The 15,174-nt window shown below is 40.8% G+C and overlaps 1 protein-coding gene across 4 annotated transcripts in view; it reads right to left on the bottom strand.

Moving 5' to 3' along the window:
• The window catches only part of Crtc3 (CREB regulated transcription coactivator 3), a 156,337-nt gene that overhangs the window by 119,140 nt on the left and 22,023 nt on the right, over nucleotides 1-15,174 (bottom strand). For 3 of the 4 annotated variants that reach the window (XM_029555933.1, XM_008852771.3, XM_017803101.2), the window contains exon 2: nucleotides 10,745-10,843. The exons of the other annotated variant lie outside the window; for it this stretch is intronic. In XM_029555933.1, the coding sequence (XP_029411793.1) occupies nucleotides 10,745-10,843 (99 nt within the window). The remainder of the gene's footprint in view (nucleotides 1-10,744; nucleotides 10,844-15,174) is intronic. 4 annotated transcript variants of the gene reach the window in all.

Raw genomic sequence — 15,174 nt, 5'->3', positions numbered from 1 at the left:
ATTATCTATCCATCCATCTATCTATCTATCTATCTAATCTATCTATCTCTCCGATCTATCTATCTATCTATCTATCTATCTATCTATCTATCTATCTATCTATCTGATGCCTGGCAAGACAGCTCTATGAGTAAAGAGCTTGCTGCACAAGCTAATCCTCAGAACCCACCACATAAAGGTAGAAGGAAAGAACCAACTCCACAAAGTTATCCTCTGACCTCCACCTGTGCACCATGGCACACAAGCTTGCACTCACACATCATGCCCATGATACTAATAATTAAGAATTTAAAGCATGTTTCTAAACCTGGCATGGTGGCACACACCTGAAATTCCAGCACTCAGAAGGCTGATACAAGATCACTAGGAGTTCAAGGCCAGCCTTTGCTACACAGTAAAACCTTGTCTATGAAAATAACAGTAATGATAGCAGTGATAATAATCATAATAATAACCAGAAGGAGAAAGAGAGGAAGGGAGGAGGAAGAGAAGGAGGGAAAGAGAGGAGGGAAAAAGAAACAAGAGAAGGGAAGAGGAGGATGAGGAGGAAGGGAAAAGCAAAAGGACAACTAAGCACACAATAAGATGTTCGACATTATTGGTCATTAGCAAAATGTAAACTGATGACACAGTGAGACTTCATCACATATACACTAGAACAACCAAAGCTTTTTCTACTGAAATATCACTATTAGAATGGCTACTAATGGAAAAGGGGGAAAAAAGCAACAAGCGTTGGTCAGGGTGTGGAAAAACTGGAACCCTTGTGTACTACGGGTGCAAAATGGAGCAGTTACTAGTGAAAACAGTGAGGCAAGTCCTGAGAAAACTAGAAACAGACCCATATGATTAGAATCCCACTTCTGAGTTTATACATAACTGAAAGTAGTCATATCTGTAATCCAGTACTTGGGAGGTAGAGGCAGGAGGATCAGGAGTTCAAGGACATCCTCACCTACTAGCCAATTTAAGGTCAGCCTGAGTTACATGAGACCCTTATTCTAAAACACAACAAAACAAAACAGAAAGTAAAGACTTCAAGAGATATTTGTCTGAAGAGATACCATGTTCACATTAGCATTATTCACCACAGTGGAAAGACAGAGGAATGCCAGCGTCCTTCAGTGAATGAATGGATAAACAAAAGGCGGATTATTCACTCTTAAAAAGAAAGGAAATAAACCCAGGCCTGGTGGCATATGCCTTTAATCCCAGTACTCAGTAGGCAGAGGCCAGCCTGGTTTTCTATATAATGAGTTCCAGGCCAGCTGGGACTACAGGCAGACACTGTCAGGAGAGAAAAAAAAAAAAAAAAAAAAAAAAAAAAAAAGGAAGGAAATACTGTCACAATATGGATGAAATTTGAGGGAATTATGCTAAGTGAAACAACCAAGTCACATAGACAGTGTAGGTTTAAATGATGTGCTTAGAGTGGTCCCATAGACAGAAAACAGAAGGTGATTCCCAGCGGTTGGGAAAAAGGGAAACAGGGAATTTTAAATTTATTTTTATTTTATTTCATGTGACTGAGTATATTGCCTAAATGCATGTAAGTGCACCCCTGTGGTGCAATGCATGGGAGGGTCAAAAGAGGGCATCGGATCCTTTGTAATTGGAGTTATGGATTGTTGTTAGCTGCCATGTGGGTACTGGGAATCAAACCCAGGTCCTCTGCAAGGACAGACAGTGCTCTTAACTGCTGGGCCATCTATCCAGCCCTGGGAATTATATTTTTAATGAGTACAGAGTTTAATTTTTATAAAATGAAAAAGAGAGAGAGAGAGAGAGAGAGAGAGAGAGAGAGAGAGAGAGAGAGAGAGAGTGTGTGTGTGTGTGTGTGTGTATTTGGGCTTGGGTGTGTGTTTGAGTTTTTTTGAGACAAGGTCTTATTATGTAGTCCTGGAACTTACTATGTAGACCATGATGGCCTCAAACTCATAAAGATCCACTTGCCTGTGCCTCTTGAGTGCTGAGATTACAAGTGTCTGCTATCAATGCCTGACTTTTTTATGTGTGCTTTTCTTTAAAGCCTGAAATATTAAGTGCTGGAAAATATACAGGGTTACTGGAACCCCCTATGTCTTGCTAGTGGGAATGTAAAATAATATACTTTGGAAACCACAGTGGCAATTTCTTATTAAGTTAAAACTAAAGGGGCTGGGGATATGGATCAGTGGTAGAAAGCTTGGCTAGCATATAAAAAACCCAAGTTCAATCCCCAGCATCAGAGAGACAGAGACAGAGACGCGGTGGGGGCGGGGGGATAAAAATACACTTTACCTCTGCGGACATTGCATGACATAAGTATTTACATAAAACCACAACTTCACAGGAAGCTGTGTTGCATGCTTGTAATCCCAGCACTTGGAAGGCTGAGGCAGAGGGACTGCCACAAGTGTGGGGGCAGTCTGTGTTACATAGTAAGTTCCAGGCCAGCCTACATTACAGAATGAGACACTGTCTCAAAACACCAGAAGTAAAAAGAAAATAGGATCTTTGCACATGTCATTAAGTGAGAAGGTGGTCATACTAGATTAGTATAGGCCCTAAATCTAACAACTAGTATCTTTAAAAAAGTGAAGGGACAGCTGGGCATGGTGGTGTACACCTTTAATTCCAACAGTCGTGAAGGAGAGGCAGGTGGATCTCTGTGAGTTCAAGGCCAGCCTGGTCTACATGGTGAATTCCAGAACAGCTGGGGCTACAGGGAGACCCTGTCTCAAAAAAAAGACTGAGAGAGAGAGAGAGAGAGAGAGAGAGAGAGAGAGAGAGAGAGAGAGATTAACAAACTAACAAAGAGAGACACATGGGAAAGGTCACCAGAGACACAGAACTATGAACTATGGATTTCAGTAACCAAAAGAAGGCAGCCAACAGGTATGCAAATACTCTTGCAAGAACATTCACAGAGAACATGGCCCTACTGACACCTTGATTTCAAGACTCCTGGACTCAGAACTGTGAGAAAGTAAATTTCTGCTGTTTTAAGTCACCAAGGCTATGGTTCTTTGTACAGCAGCCACAGGAAATGAACACATGCAACAACACAAATGAGTCTCAAATGTGATAAGTTAAAGGCACCAAGAACCCAGAAAACCATATCCTTTTGATTCCATGCACAAGACACTCTGGGAAAGGCAAAGTTATGAATCAGTGGGAGGCAGTGGAGAATGACCACCAAGGGGCACAGGGACTCTGCAGCAATGGTACCAGGGAACACTGCAGTGATGGATCTGTACTATATCTCAGTGATTATGACTGTGATTATACACACAGAACTGTATACCTGAAAATATTAAATTATACCTCAAAAAAGGTTACCGAAAAAAAAAATCTGTGCCCCAAGATTTCCTATTTTACATCAGTTTGTCACAAATGTTTCTGTTTGGAACAGGGTGCCTATTGGCCTAATGACATAAAAATAACAATTATAGAATAAAGTGGGAATACATAAAACCACACACAGAAATAAAAAATATATAAATTTAAAATTAAAAAAGGCTTGGACCTTACCTTCAAGTTATGGGAGGCAATCAAGAACTGTGGCAATAGCCTGTGTAATTTTGGAAGTCTTTTGGACTACCCTGGTCAACAACTCGAAGATTTCTCGTATCTGGCACCATTTCTTGTTATGTAGCCTTTAGCTATATACATGAACCCATGTAGAGCTATTATATATGTAATTTTTCAGGAGATTTTTGGACTAATATGATTCCCTCTGGTTTTTTACACTACCTAGGCATTATTTATCACTCCTGGCTCTCCCTCTGTCTAACCTTCCCTCCATGTCCTCCCCATTTTAAGTATAACCATTTTCCCCATTTCTCCCTTGATAACACCTGAAAGAACCTATTGCTGAAGAAAGGACATACTTGGGCATAGGATTTGGAACAATGAAGCTGGAACTGATCAGGAAGCCACCTTGTCTGAAGACTAGCTCTCATAGCTTGGGAAAGCACTACACAGCTGCTAAGGGAGGACATCAATTGATGGTCCAACCCCAGCTCTAAGGCCTAATAACCACATCAATGATCTTCACAGCAAACGACAATGGAGAAGTAGTGGCACTTTTATCTTGGGGGTAATCAACATCTACCTAACTGAACTTAAAGCCCATTCAATGGGAGGAAACTCATGTGTGGTACTGTAAACAACCAAATACACATGGCTGGAGAAGTCACAGATCTTAAAAGAAAACCCCAAGGCTGTCACATCCCTAGAAAAATGTGCAAAATATGGATCCTTAAATTTACAGACAAGTATCCTTGTCACCACTCATCAAAGAAGCATCTTTTGCAACAGAGATTATTAGAGAGTTCCACAACTGGTCATACACAGAGATCGTCTGTGAACTTCCCAAGCCTAAGTGGCACAACTACAATGCAACCTCTATACCTAAGGCTCACAGAACACAGAACAAGGGGTAAAGAGAACACTAATGCATCTCTCAATTCTCATCAATGAAGCTCCCTCATGCAACAGAGGGCCAGAAACACAAAAGGTCACAAATGGCCAAAGCACAGAGAATTAAGAGTCTGCAGAGTGTGGGTCCTTGAATAAGACTCCTATACTACCCAGGGCATAGGGACCACTGAGGAAGAAGGGGTAGAAAGATTGTAAGAGCCAGGGAGAAGGTGAGTGACCATATGGAAATAAGAGTCCTAGACTCCTGGGACCTTGCTCATATGAACCTACAGCAGTCAGCATGCACAAGACTCATGCAAACTCAAGCAGCCAGAACTGTGGAAATGAACAGCAGGTCCCAATCTTAGTCAAAAAATTATTGGTGATTGATTACTGCTGGGTGAGGAAGAGCTGATTTTCTTAAAGGGAGGTAATCTAGATAGGGTGGCTAGACCTCAGTGGATGAACTTGTACTGGGGGACACTAACTTATGGGAGGGTGTCAATGGGGAAGGAGCTATAAAGATGATTATGATGTTCTGTATGAAATACACAAAAATTCAATAAAAAATTTACCAGAAAAAAAAACAGGGGGCTAGAGATAAGGGTCAGTGATTAAGAACACCAGCAGCTCTTAAAGAAGGCCCATCTTGGTTCCCAGGACCCACATGATGACTCACAACTGTCTGTAAATCCAGTTCCAGGAAATCTGATGCCCTCTTCTGACTTCCACAGCAGGCACCAGGCACACAGGTGATAAACATGTATATATGCATGAAAAACACTCATACACATACAATAAAAATACATAAAACTTTAAAAAAAAAAGTTTAAGGCCAAGCATGGTGGCATATGCTTTTAATCCCAGTACTTGGGAGGCAGAAGCAGGCAGATCTCTGTGAGATTGAGGGCAGCCTGGTTTACATAACGAGTTCCAGGCCAGCTGGGGCTAAAGGGAGACCTTGTCTCAAAAAAATCAAAAACTAAATTAATAAATTATAAAGTTTAATGACAATTAGAATAAACAACGTAGCTCTACACAAAACAGTTATTTATTACAAAGGAGAAAAGAGCAACTCTAGAGTGGAGAAACCTGACAGATTAACTGTAGCTGGTAAAAAGGCACATCATCAGTCATAGGACAAATTGAAATCACAGGTTTAATGTGACCCAAGGACAGTGTCACTTCTGAATTATTCCTGTCACCGGTATATCTAAATCTAAACACAAAACTACAACAGATAAACCTCAACAGAAAGGTGCTGGAGTCATAGCTTAGTGGTAAAGTGCTGGCCTGCCATATCTGAAGACCTGGGTCTAATCCCAAGCACTAGAGGGTGTTAAAAACAACTAGGAAGCTGGGCATGGTGGTTCACACCTTTAATCCCAGCACTCGAGAGGCAGAAGCAGGTAGATCTCTATGAGATCAAAGTCAGCCCGGTCTACATAGGTGAGTTCCAGGCCAGCTGGGGTTACAGGGAGACCCTGTCTCATAAAAAGAAAACAAAACAAACAATTGGAGTATTCTATAAAATAATTAGCCTGTAATTGTTTTTTTTTTATAAAAAAAAAAAAAAAGCAAGGTCACAAAGGTAAACAAATTTTTTAAGTCAGGGTCTTTTTTTTTTTTTGTATTTTTGAGACAGGGTCTCCCTGTAGCCCCAGTTGGCCTGGAACTCGCTATGTAGATCAGGCTGGCCTCGAACTCACAGAGCTCCACCTGCCTCTCCCTCTGCCTCCTGAGTGCTGGGATAAAAGACATGTGCCACCACACCCAGCTCAATCAGGGTCTTATATATCCCTGGCTGGCCTCAAACATACTCTGTAGCCAAGGATGACCTTGAACTTCTGATTCTCCTACCCAGTCTATGTGGTTCTGGGAATGCAACCCAGAGCCTCACACACGCTAGGCAGGCACTCTACCAACTGAGCTACATTCTCAACTAAATATAATTTCTTGACTGGGCATGGTGACACAAACCTTTAATCCCAACAACTGAAGAATGAGGCAGAAAGACAGTTTGATACCAGCCTGAGCTACACAGCAAAAAACAAAGATAACAATTCTTGCATATTGGCATGCATTCACAGGTATGCATGTGTATAGGTACGTTTGTGTGTGGGGGGGGTGTACATACAAATGTGTGCCTGAGCAAGTCGAGACCTGAAGTTGGCACTAAGCGTCTTCCTCAATCCCTCCACTTTATTTCTTGAAGCAATTTTCTTGCTGAACATAGAGCATAGAAAGTCCAGCTTGTCTGCCTACCAGTTTGCCCGGGGATCTCATCTCCACTGCATGATGCTGGGATTACAGGCCGTGGCCATACCTACCTCACTTTTTGTTTGTTTGGTTTTGCTTTGTTTTTTTGAGTCAGGGTTCCCTTGTAGCCCCAGCTGGCCTGGAACTCACTACACAGACTGGGCTGGCCTCGGTCTCACAGAGATCCACCCACCTCTGCCTCCTGAGCTCTGGGATTAAAAGCATACACCACCAAGCCTGGTCTTACCTGCCTCACTTTTATGTGAGTTCTGGAAATCAAACTCTAGTCCTCATACCAGCACGGCAAGCACTTCGTTAATGAGCCATCTCCCCAGCCCCAAAAATAATTTTTAATATTAAATTACTCAAAAGTTCCAGAGGAGACAGACTATAGACAGTGACTAAATATGTGTGATTCTGAATTGGGTCTTTTGCTATAAAGGACAATAATGGGACAGCAGTCATCTCGTGATCATTGGTACTTTTCTGACTTTGATGGTTCTGTTTCAATGTCACACAGGACAATGTCCTTGCTTGTAGGAAATACAGTGAAAGATCTAGGGGGTGACAGGGCATCAGGTTACCAACTTATTCTCCAGGAAAAAATGTTGTTTGTACTGGATCGCTAGCTTTTTGGTAAGTTTATGATTGTTTTAAAGTAAAAAAGCAATATAGGTTAAGTATTCCTAACCTGAAGACTTAAAAAACGGAAGTGCCAGAGATTTCGGCTTTCTCAGATTTTTTTGAATATTAGCAAAGACTTAACTGGTTGAGCATTCCTAATTCAAAAACCCAAAATTCAGGCTAGGGAGATGGCTTGGTGATCTCTACTAAGTAGTGGGTAAAGTACTTGCCACCAAATCATAAGGACCTGAGGTTCAGATCCTCAGAACCCAAATAAAGCTGGACACAGTGGAACTGGTCCATAATCCCAATGTTCCAACAGTGAGATGGGAGACAGAGACAGAAGAATTTCTGGAAGCTTTCAGGCCAGCTATAGCAGCAAACAAGAGACCCTGTCTCAGGGCTGGAGAGATGAGTCAGCAGTTAAGAGCGCTGGCTGTTCTTGTACAGACCCCAGTTTGAATCCCAGCACTCACATGGTGGCTAACAACAGTTCATAACTCCAGTTCCAAGGGATTCGCACCTTCTCTGTCCTCTGTGGGCACTGCATGACATGGGTACACTTAAACACATGCAGGCATAACACTCATAAATAAAAATAAATAAATTGCTGGGTATGGTGGCATATGCCTTTAATCCCAGCACTCAGAAGGCAGTGGCAGGTGATTCTCTGTGAGTTCAAGGCCAGCCCGGTCTACATAGTGAGCTCTAGGCTAGCTGGGGCTATAGGGAGAACCTGCCTCAAAAAGACCAAAACATAAAATTTTTTTTAAAATAAATTACAAATAAAAAAGAGAAACCCTGTTTGACCACTGAGATTGTCTTCTGATTTCCACACATATGCCACGGCACCTGCATGTTCACGCTAACAAACATACACAAACACACAAACACACACACACACACACACACACACACAATCCACATATACATATGCAAAAACTTTATAATTAAAAATCCAAAAGCCTGGCATGGTGGCACATGCCTTTAGTCTAAATAAATAAATAAATAAAATAAAAATAAAAATAAAAATCCAAAATGTGGTTCTGGAGAGATGGCCCCGTGGTTAACAGCACTCAGAGAACCCAAGTTTGATTCCCAGCACCCATATGGCAGCTAACAACCATCCTAACTCCAGTTCCAGGGGCATCTGATGCCTTCCTCTGACCTTCATGGGCACTACACAACACAGGTGCACTTATATCCATGCAGGCAATATACTCATACACATAAAATAAAAATAATAATTTTTTTTAAATTCAAAATGTTCCACAATATTTTCGGTAACATAAAAAAGTTAACCCAATTTCTTCAACAAATAGGACAGCTTTTAAAATGGAGGGAGGGCTAGGGAGATGGCTCAGTGGGTAAAACTACTTGCTGTGCAAGTATGAGAATGTGAGTTCAGATTCCTAGTACCTACATAAAAATCTGGGCATGGCTATGTGTGCCTGTAACCCCAACACTGGGGGAGGAGATAAGCACATCCTGAGAGCTTGCTAGCTTGCTAGCCAGCCAGCCTAGCTGAAGTTTCTAGTTCATTGAGAGTCTTAAAGGAATAAGGCAGAGAGTGACAGAGGAAGACATCTGATGTCCTCCTCTGGCCTCTGATGCACACACCTGCACACCCATATGCACAAAGTGCACACACACACACACAAATAAACAAATAAATAAATAAAATAATAAATAAATAAAATAAAATGGAGGCGTACCCAAAGGAAAAGAGTTATGATGCGTCATCTTAAAGTTGACATCTCAACTCTAACACCAAATCCCCACTTGTTTAATTGAAATGACAGGCTTCTAACTTCTGAGAGTAGGATAGCAAAGGAGGTCTAATTCAGATCTTAACTACAGTATCCAGCACTACTGTCTGAAACACCAATTTCACATTGTTTTGAGTAAGGTTCTTCTAGTAAATGATTAAAGCACCATATGTAATTACACTAATCTCAGTGCACTAAGATGGTTATCTATAACTCTAACCCACCTGTCCAGTGAGGCAGTCATTAGTCACATGAGGCTGATAACATATGAGTAGTTCAGACCCAGGAGTGCTTTAAGTATAAAATATACAACGGCTTTCAAAGACAACATAAAAACAATGTGAGGGCCAGGCATGGTGGTACATGCCTTTAATTCCAGCAGTCAGGAGGCAGAAGCAGGGGGATCTCTAGGAGATTGAGACCAGCCTGGTGTACAAAGCTAGTTCCAGGACAGCTAGGGCTACAGGAAGACCCTGTCTCAAACAAACAAACAAAACACACAAAACCACACACACAAAAAGCACAAAAAAAACCCAATATATAAAATATGTTTTAAATGTTGATTACATGTTGAAATGATATTTTGGATACCTTGAGTTAAATAATTATTCAAATTATTTAAATGAAACTGAGCATACTGGCATAAGCCTGTGATCCCAGGACTCATATATGGCTGAGGTAGGAAGATCAAGAACTTAAGTCCAGGGCTGGAGCTGGAGCTCAGTTGGCAGTGTTTGTCTAGCATAGCACACACAAAAGCCCTAGGTCCAATTCCTAGCATGGCATAAACAGAGTGGTGGCTCACCCCTATAATCCCAGCACTCTGGAGACAGAGGCAGGAGGATCAAAGGTCCAAGGTCATCCCCAGCTACATAGCTGCTCAAGGCCAGCTTCAGCTAGACAGTGAGAACCTGTATCAAAAACAAAAAATAAAATAAAACAAAATAAAAAAACAAAGCCAGATATGGTGATGCATTTCTGTGATCTCAGCACTAAAGAGAGAGGAAAGAAGATCACCCTAAGTTTGAAGCCAGCTTGTTCTATATAGCAAGTTTCAGAGCAGCCAGGGCTATATAGTGAGACCACATTTCAAAAAAACAAAACAGGGGCCAGCAGGATATCAGGGGGTAAAAGAACTTGACACACAAGTCTGACAATCTGAGTTTGATTCCAGAATCCAAGGTAGAAGGAAAGACTCATTCTTGAAAGCTGCCCTCTGAATGCTACAGGCACATATATACAACAGCATATACACCACACAATTTTTAAAGAAAAGCAAAAAAAAAAAACCTGCTAAAAATATACTAAAATTAATCCCACCACTTTATTTTTCTTTAGTGTGGCAAGTAGAAAACTCTTGTGTGTGTCAGTGTCTATGTGTGTGGTTCAAGTTACAGTTCTTCCTTTTTTTTTTTTTTTTTGACAACACTAAAGATGGAACCCAGGACCTTGTACATTCCAGGAAAACACTCTTCATGTATTTCAACTAGACATGCTGCCTTTGACCATTTGTGAAGTAACAGTACTTCACTGGTAGAAACTATGAAAGACAATACTGGTGGACTTCCCAAAAGACTGAACTGCACTTAGGCCCAGTTTATTCTTCAAAATCTAATCTTTTCAGGGCTAATCTCTGCCTATCTTTTCCCCCTCCATTCAGCGTCACTAAAGTAAGTATCTGGAGGTACCTGAAACTCAGATGTGTTGCTCCGCAGCTGGCTGACGTTTGGTAAGGATCCACCATGGTACTGTGTAAGGCGCAGTTGCTGAAGTTTCTGAAACTGAACCTAGAAACAGATTTCAAGACTGTTCAGAGGTGACAGCAAAATCTGAAGAAAGCATCAGAGTGTGGTATTTTGTAGAATGGTTCAAGTACAAGTCTTGGTTTTAATTTATTTTTGTATCTAAGTGACCATAACCTTCAGGTTTCTAGAGCTTTCGCAGTTTGTTTCATTTTGGTTTGGTTTTGAGACAGTTTCACACAACCCAAGATTGCCTCAACCTCAGTAGGTAGCTGAGGATGACCTTGAAATCCTGTTCTTTCTGCCTCCACCTCCCTAGAGCTAGGATTATAGGCATGAACCAACATAGCCTGAGTGCTTTCTGGTTTGTTTGGCTTTTTTTTTTTAACTGAATTTTTGTGTATTTCATACAGAACATCATAATCATCTTTATAGCCCCTTCCCCAATGACACCCTCCCATATCCCCCCTCCACTGGAATTTATACCTTCTGTCATTTGTGTTAAGGCCTATCATGTCAAGTTATTGTCCCCAGATGTCCCTCAGTACAAGTCTATCCATTGGTATCTAGTCAACCTATCTAGAGTCCCTCCTTTTAAGAAGACCAGTTCTTCTTCACCCAGCAGTTAAAGAGTTGCCAATAATTCTTCAACTAAGATTGGGGCCTGCTGTCCATTTCCACAGTTGTATGCTAGGTTTTTGTTTGTTTAAGTTTGCATGGGTCTTATGTATGCTGACACCATTACTGTAGGTTCATATGAAAAGAGTCCCAGGAACCTGTAGGACTATTTTCATATGATCATGCACCTCCTCCCTGGCTCTAAAAATCTTTCTTCCCCCTCTTTCACAATGATCCCTGAGCCCCGAGTGGGTGGACTTTAATACATGAGTCCTGTCCAAGGACCCACACTGTATAGACTCTTATTCTCTGCATTTTGGTCATTTGTGACCTTTTGTGTTCCTGGCCCTCTTTTGCATGAGGGAGCTTCATTGATGAGAAATGAAAGATGCATTAGTGTTCTCTTCATCCCCTATTCTATGTTCTGTGAGCCTTAGGTATAGAGGTTGCATCCTAGATGTGCCACTTAGGCTTGGGCAATTCACAATCTCTGTGTGTGATCAGCTATGGAACTCAGTAATTATCTCTGTCTCTTGAAAAAGAAGCTTCTTTGATAAGTAGTAATTGGGATACATGTCTATAAATTTAAGGATCCATATTTTTCAAATAGTAAATTACATTTGTCTAGGGATGTGACAGCCTTGGAGTTTTCTCTAAGATCTATGATCTCTCCAGCTATGTATATTTGGCTAGGTTTACTGTACCACACATGAGTTTCCTCCCATTGATGGGCTTTAAGTTCAATTAGGTAGTTGTTGATTACCCCCAAGATAAAAGTGCTACTACTGTACCAATGTCGTTTTCTGTGCTGGTCATTGATGTGGTTAACCTTGAAGCTGGGGCTGAACCATTGATTGATGTTTTCCCTTATCAGCTTGCGTAATGCTCTCCAAAGTTATGAGCTAGCCTTCAGGGGAGGTGGCTTCTAGGTAAGTTCCAGCTCCGTTGCTCCAAATCCTGTGTCCAAAGTATGTCCTGTCTTCAACAATAGGGTCTATCAAGTTCTGGGAGGCAATCAAGGGCTGTGGCAATAGTCTGTGTAATTTTGGGGGTCTCTTGGGACTACCCTAGCAAACAACTCAAAGGAAGGTTTCTCCAGTCTGGCACTGTTTCTTGTTATGCAGCCTTCAGCTATAGTCATGGACTCATGTAGAGATAGTGTATGTTTAATTTTTCAGTAGGTTTTTGGACTAAAACAATTCCCTCTGGGTTGTTTTTTGTTGTTTTTTTTTTAAGCAGGATTCTTTTTAATTATTTTTATTTTATGTGTACAAGGGTATTACCTGTATGTATGTGAGTGCACCCATGTCGTGAAATACCATGGAGGTCAGAAGAGGGCTTCAGATTCCCCTGGAACTGGAGTTAATGACGGTTCATAGCCACCATGTGGGTGCTGGGAATCAAACCTGGGTCCCCTGCAAGATCAGTCAGTACTCTTAACCACTGAGCCATCTCTCCAGCTCCTCCATCTGGTTTTTTATACTAACTAGGCACTATTTATCTCTCCTTTTTCTCTCCCTGTCTTATCCTCCCTTCCCACCTTCCCCATTTAAAGTGTCCCCACTTTCCACATTTCTCCCTTGATAATTTTTGTCTGCTATGGTCCCACCTCTCTTGAGCTCCTTCTTCTCCTTTATTCCCACAGTTCCTTGTATAGCCCTCCCTCTCACCCTCCCATTTAACTACCCCCTTTTTACACATTTCTCCCTTAGTAACATTTGTCTCCTACTATTATTTTCTCTCAGGTTCCTTATTTCCCTTTACCTCCCTGATTCCCTTCCATTTTCCTGGTTCCTGCAGTTACATCAGGATATGTACTCACGTGAAAGGATTTGGTGCTAGGATCTACAAATGAGAACGTATATCTTTTGTTTTTCTGAGTCTGTATTACTTCACTTAGTATAACAGTTTCTAAATCCATCCATTTACCTGCAAATTTCATTATTTCATCTGTCTTTACTACTGAGTAGAACTCCATCATGTAAATGTACCACATTTTCATTAACCACTTGTCAGTCGAGGGGCACTTAGGTTGCTTCGATCTCTTAGCTACTGTGAAACAACAAATGTGGTTGTACAAGTATCTCTGAAATAGGATGAGCCCTTTGGGTATATGCCAAGGAGTGGTATATAACCGGGTCATATGGTAGGTTCATTTTTAGTTTTTTAGGAGTTCTCCTCACTGCTTTCCATAAGGGTTGCATAAGTTTGCAATCCCACCAGCAGTGAATGAGCATTCCCCTTTCTCCACATCCTTGCCAGCATTTGGTATTATTTGTTCTCTTGAGCTTAGCCAGTCTGACTGGGGTAAGGTGAAATCTTAACATGGTTTTAATTTCCACTTCCCTAATTACTAACAATGATGAACACTTTTTAAGATGTTTCTTAGCCATCTTTATTTCTTCTTTTGAGAACTCTGTTTAGATCTTTATCCCATCTTTTAAATGGGTTATTTGTTTTCTTGATTTTTTTTTAAAGTTCTTTATATATTTTGAATGTTAAACTTCTGTCAGCTGTATCACTAATGAAGATTTTTTTCCCCACTCTGTGGGTTTTCTGTTCACTTTCTTGATTATTTCTTTTGTTGTACAGAAGCTTTTTAGTTTAATAAGGTCCCGGTTGTTTACCTTAATTCCTGAGCAACTGGTGTCCAATTTAGAAAGTCCTTTCCTACACATATTATCTTGTAAGTTACTGCCAATGCTTTCTTCTAACAGCTTCAGAGTTTCAAGTTTCATATTAAGGTCTTTGATCCATTCAGAGTTGAGATTTGTGCAAGGTGAAAGATAAGGAGCTACTTTCATTCTTCTAGAGTTAGAGATCCAGTTTTGCCAACACCATTTGCTGAAGATGCTGTCTTTCCTCCATTGTGTGTTCTTGGCACCTTTGTCAAATATCAGGTGGCTGTAATTGCATGTACTCATGTTTGAGTCTTCAATTATATTCCATTGATCTATGTGTCTGTTTTGGTGCCAGTACCAAGCTGGTTTTATGACTAGAGCTCTGCAGTATAGTTTGAGATCTAGTATTGTAATCCCCTCAGCATTGCTCTTTGTGTTCAGAGTTGCTTTGGTCATTTGTGGTCTTTGTGCTTCCATATTCATTTAAGGATTTTTTTTTCCCCTAATTCTGTCAAGTATGTCATGGGGATTTTGACTGGACTGCATTTGAATCTAACATATTGCTTTTGCAGGATGGTCATTCTCACAATATTAATTCTTCCAATCCATGAGCATGGGAGGTCCTTGCATCTTCTGGTGTCTTCCTCAATCTCTTTCTTTAAAGATTTAAAATTTTCATTGTAGAAGCAAAGGTGTCAGGATACACAAGAGCCATGAAAACTTAAACAGACAAAAGCCCAGCACAGAACTAGGGAAATGAACAGCAGGCCCCAATCTTAGTCAAAGAATTATTGGCAGTTGATTACTATTGGGTGAGAATGAGCTAATCTTTTTAAAGGGAGGGACTCTAGATAGACTGACTAGATCCCAGTGGTTGATCTTGCACTGAAGAACATCTGGGAACACTAACTTTACATGATAGACCTTAACACAAATGACAGAAGGTATGAATTCCAGTGAGGGGGGAGCATGGGAGGGTGCCAAAGGGGAAGGGGGTATAAAGATGATTTTCTACATGAAATACACAAAAATTCAATAAATTAAAAAAAAATTTTTCATTGTAGAGGTCTTTGATGTCTTTGGTCAGGTTTATTTCAAGATACTTTTTATTTTTTGAGGCTATTGTGAATGGGAAAG

This window comes from Nannospalax galili, unplaced genomic scaffold, assembly GCF_000622305.1.
Source record: "Nannospalax galili isolate Female #2095 unplaced genomic scaffold, S.galili_v1.0 scaffold185, whole genome shotgun sequence".
NCBI classification, from domain to species: domain Eukaryota; kingdom Metazoa; phylum Chordata; class Mammalia; order Rodentia; family Spalacidae; genus Nannospalax; species Nannospalax galili.
The sequence above is the reverse complement of the archived record's forward strand: the minus strand, read 5'-3'. Positions and strand labels throughout refer to the sequence as shown.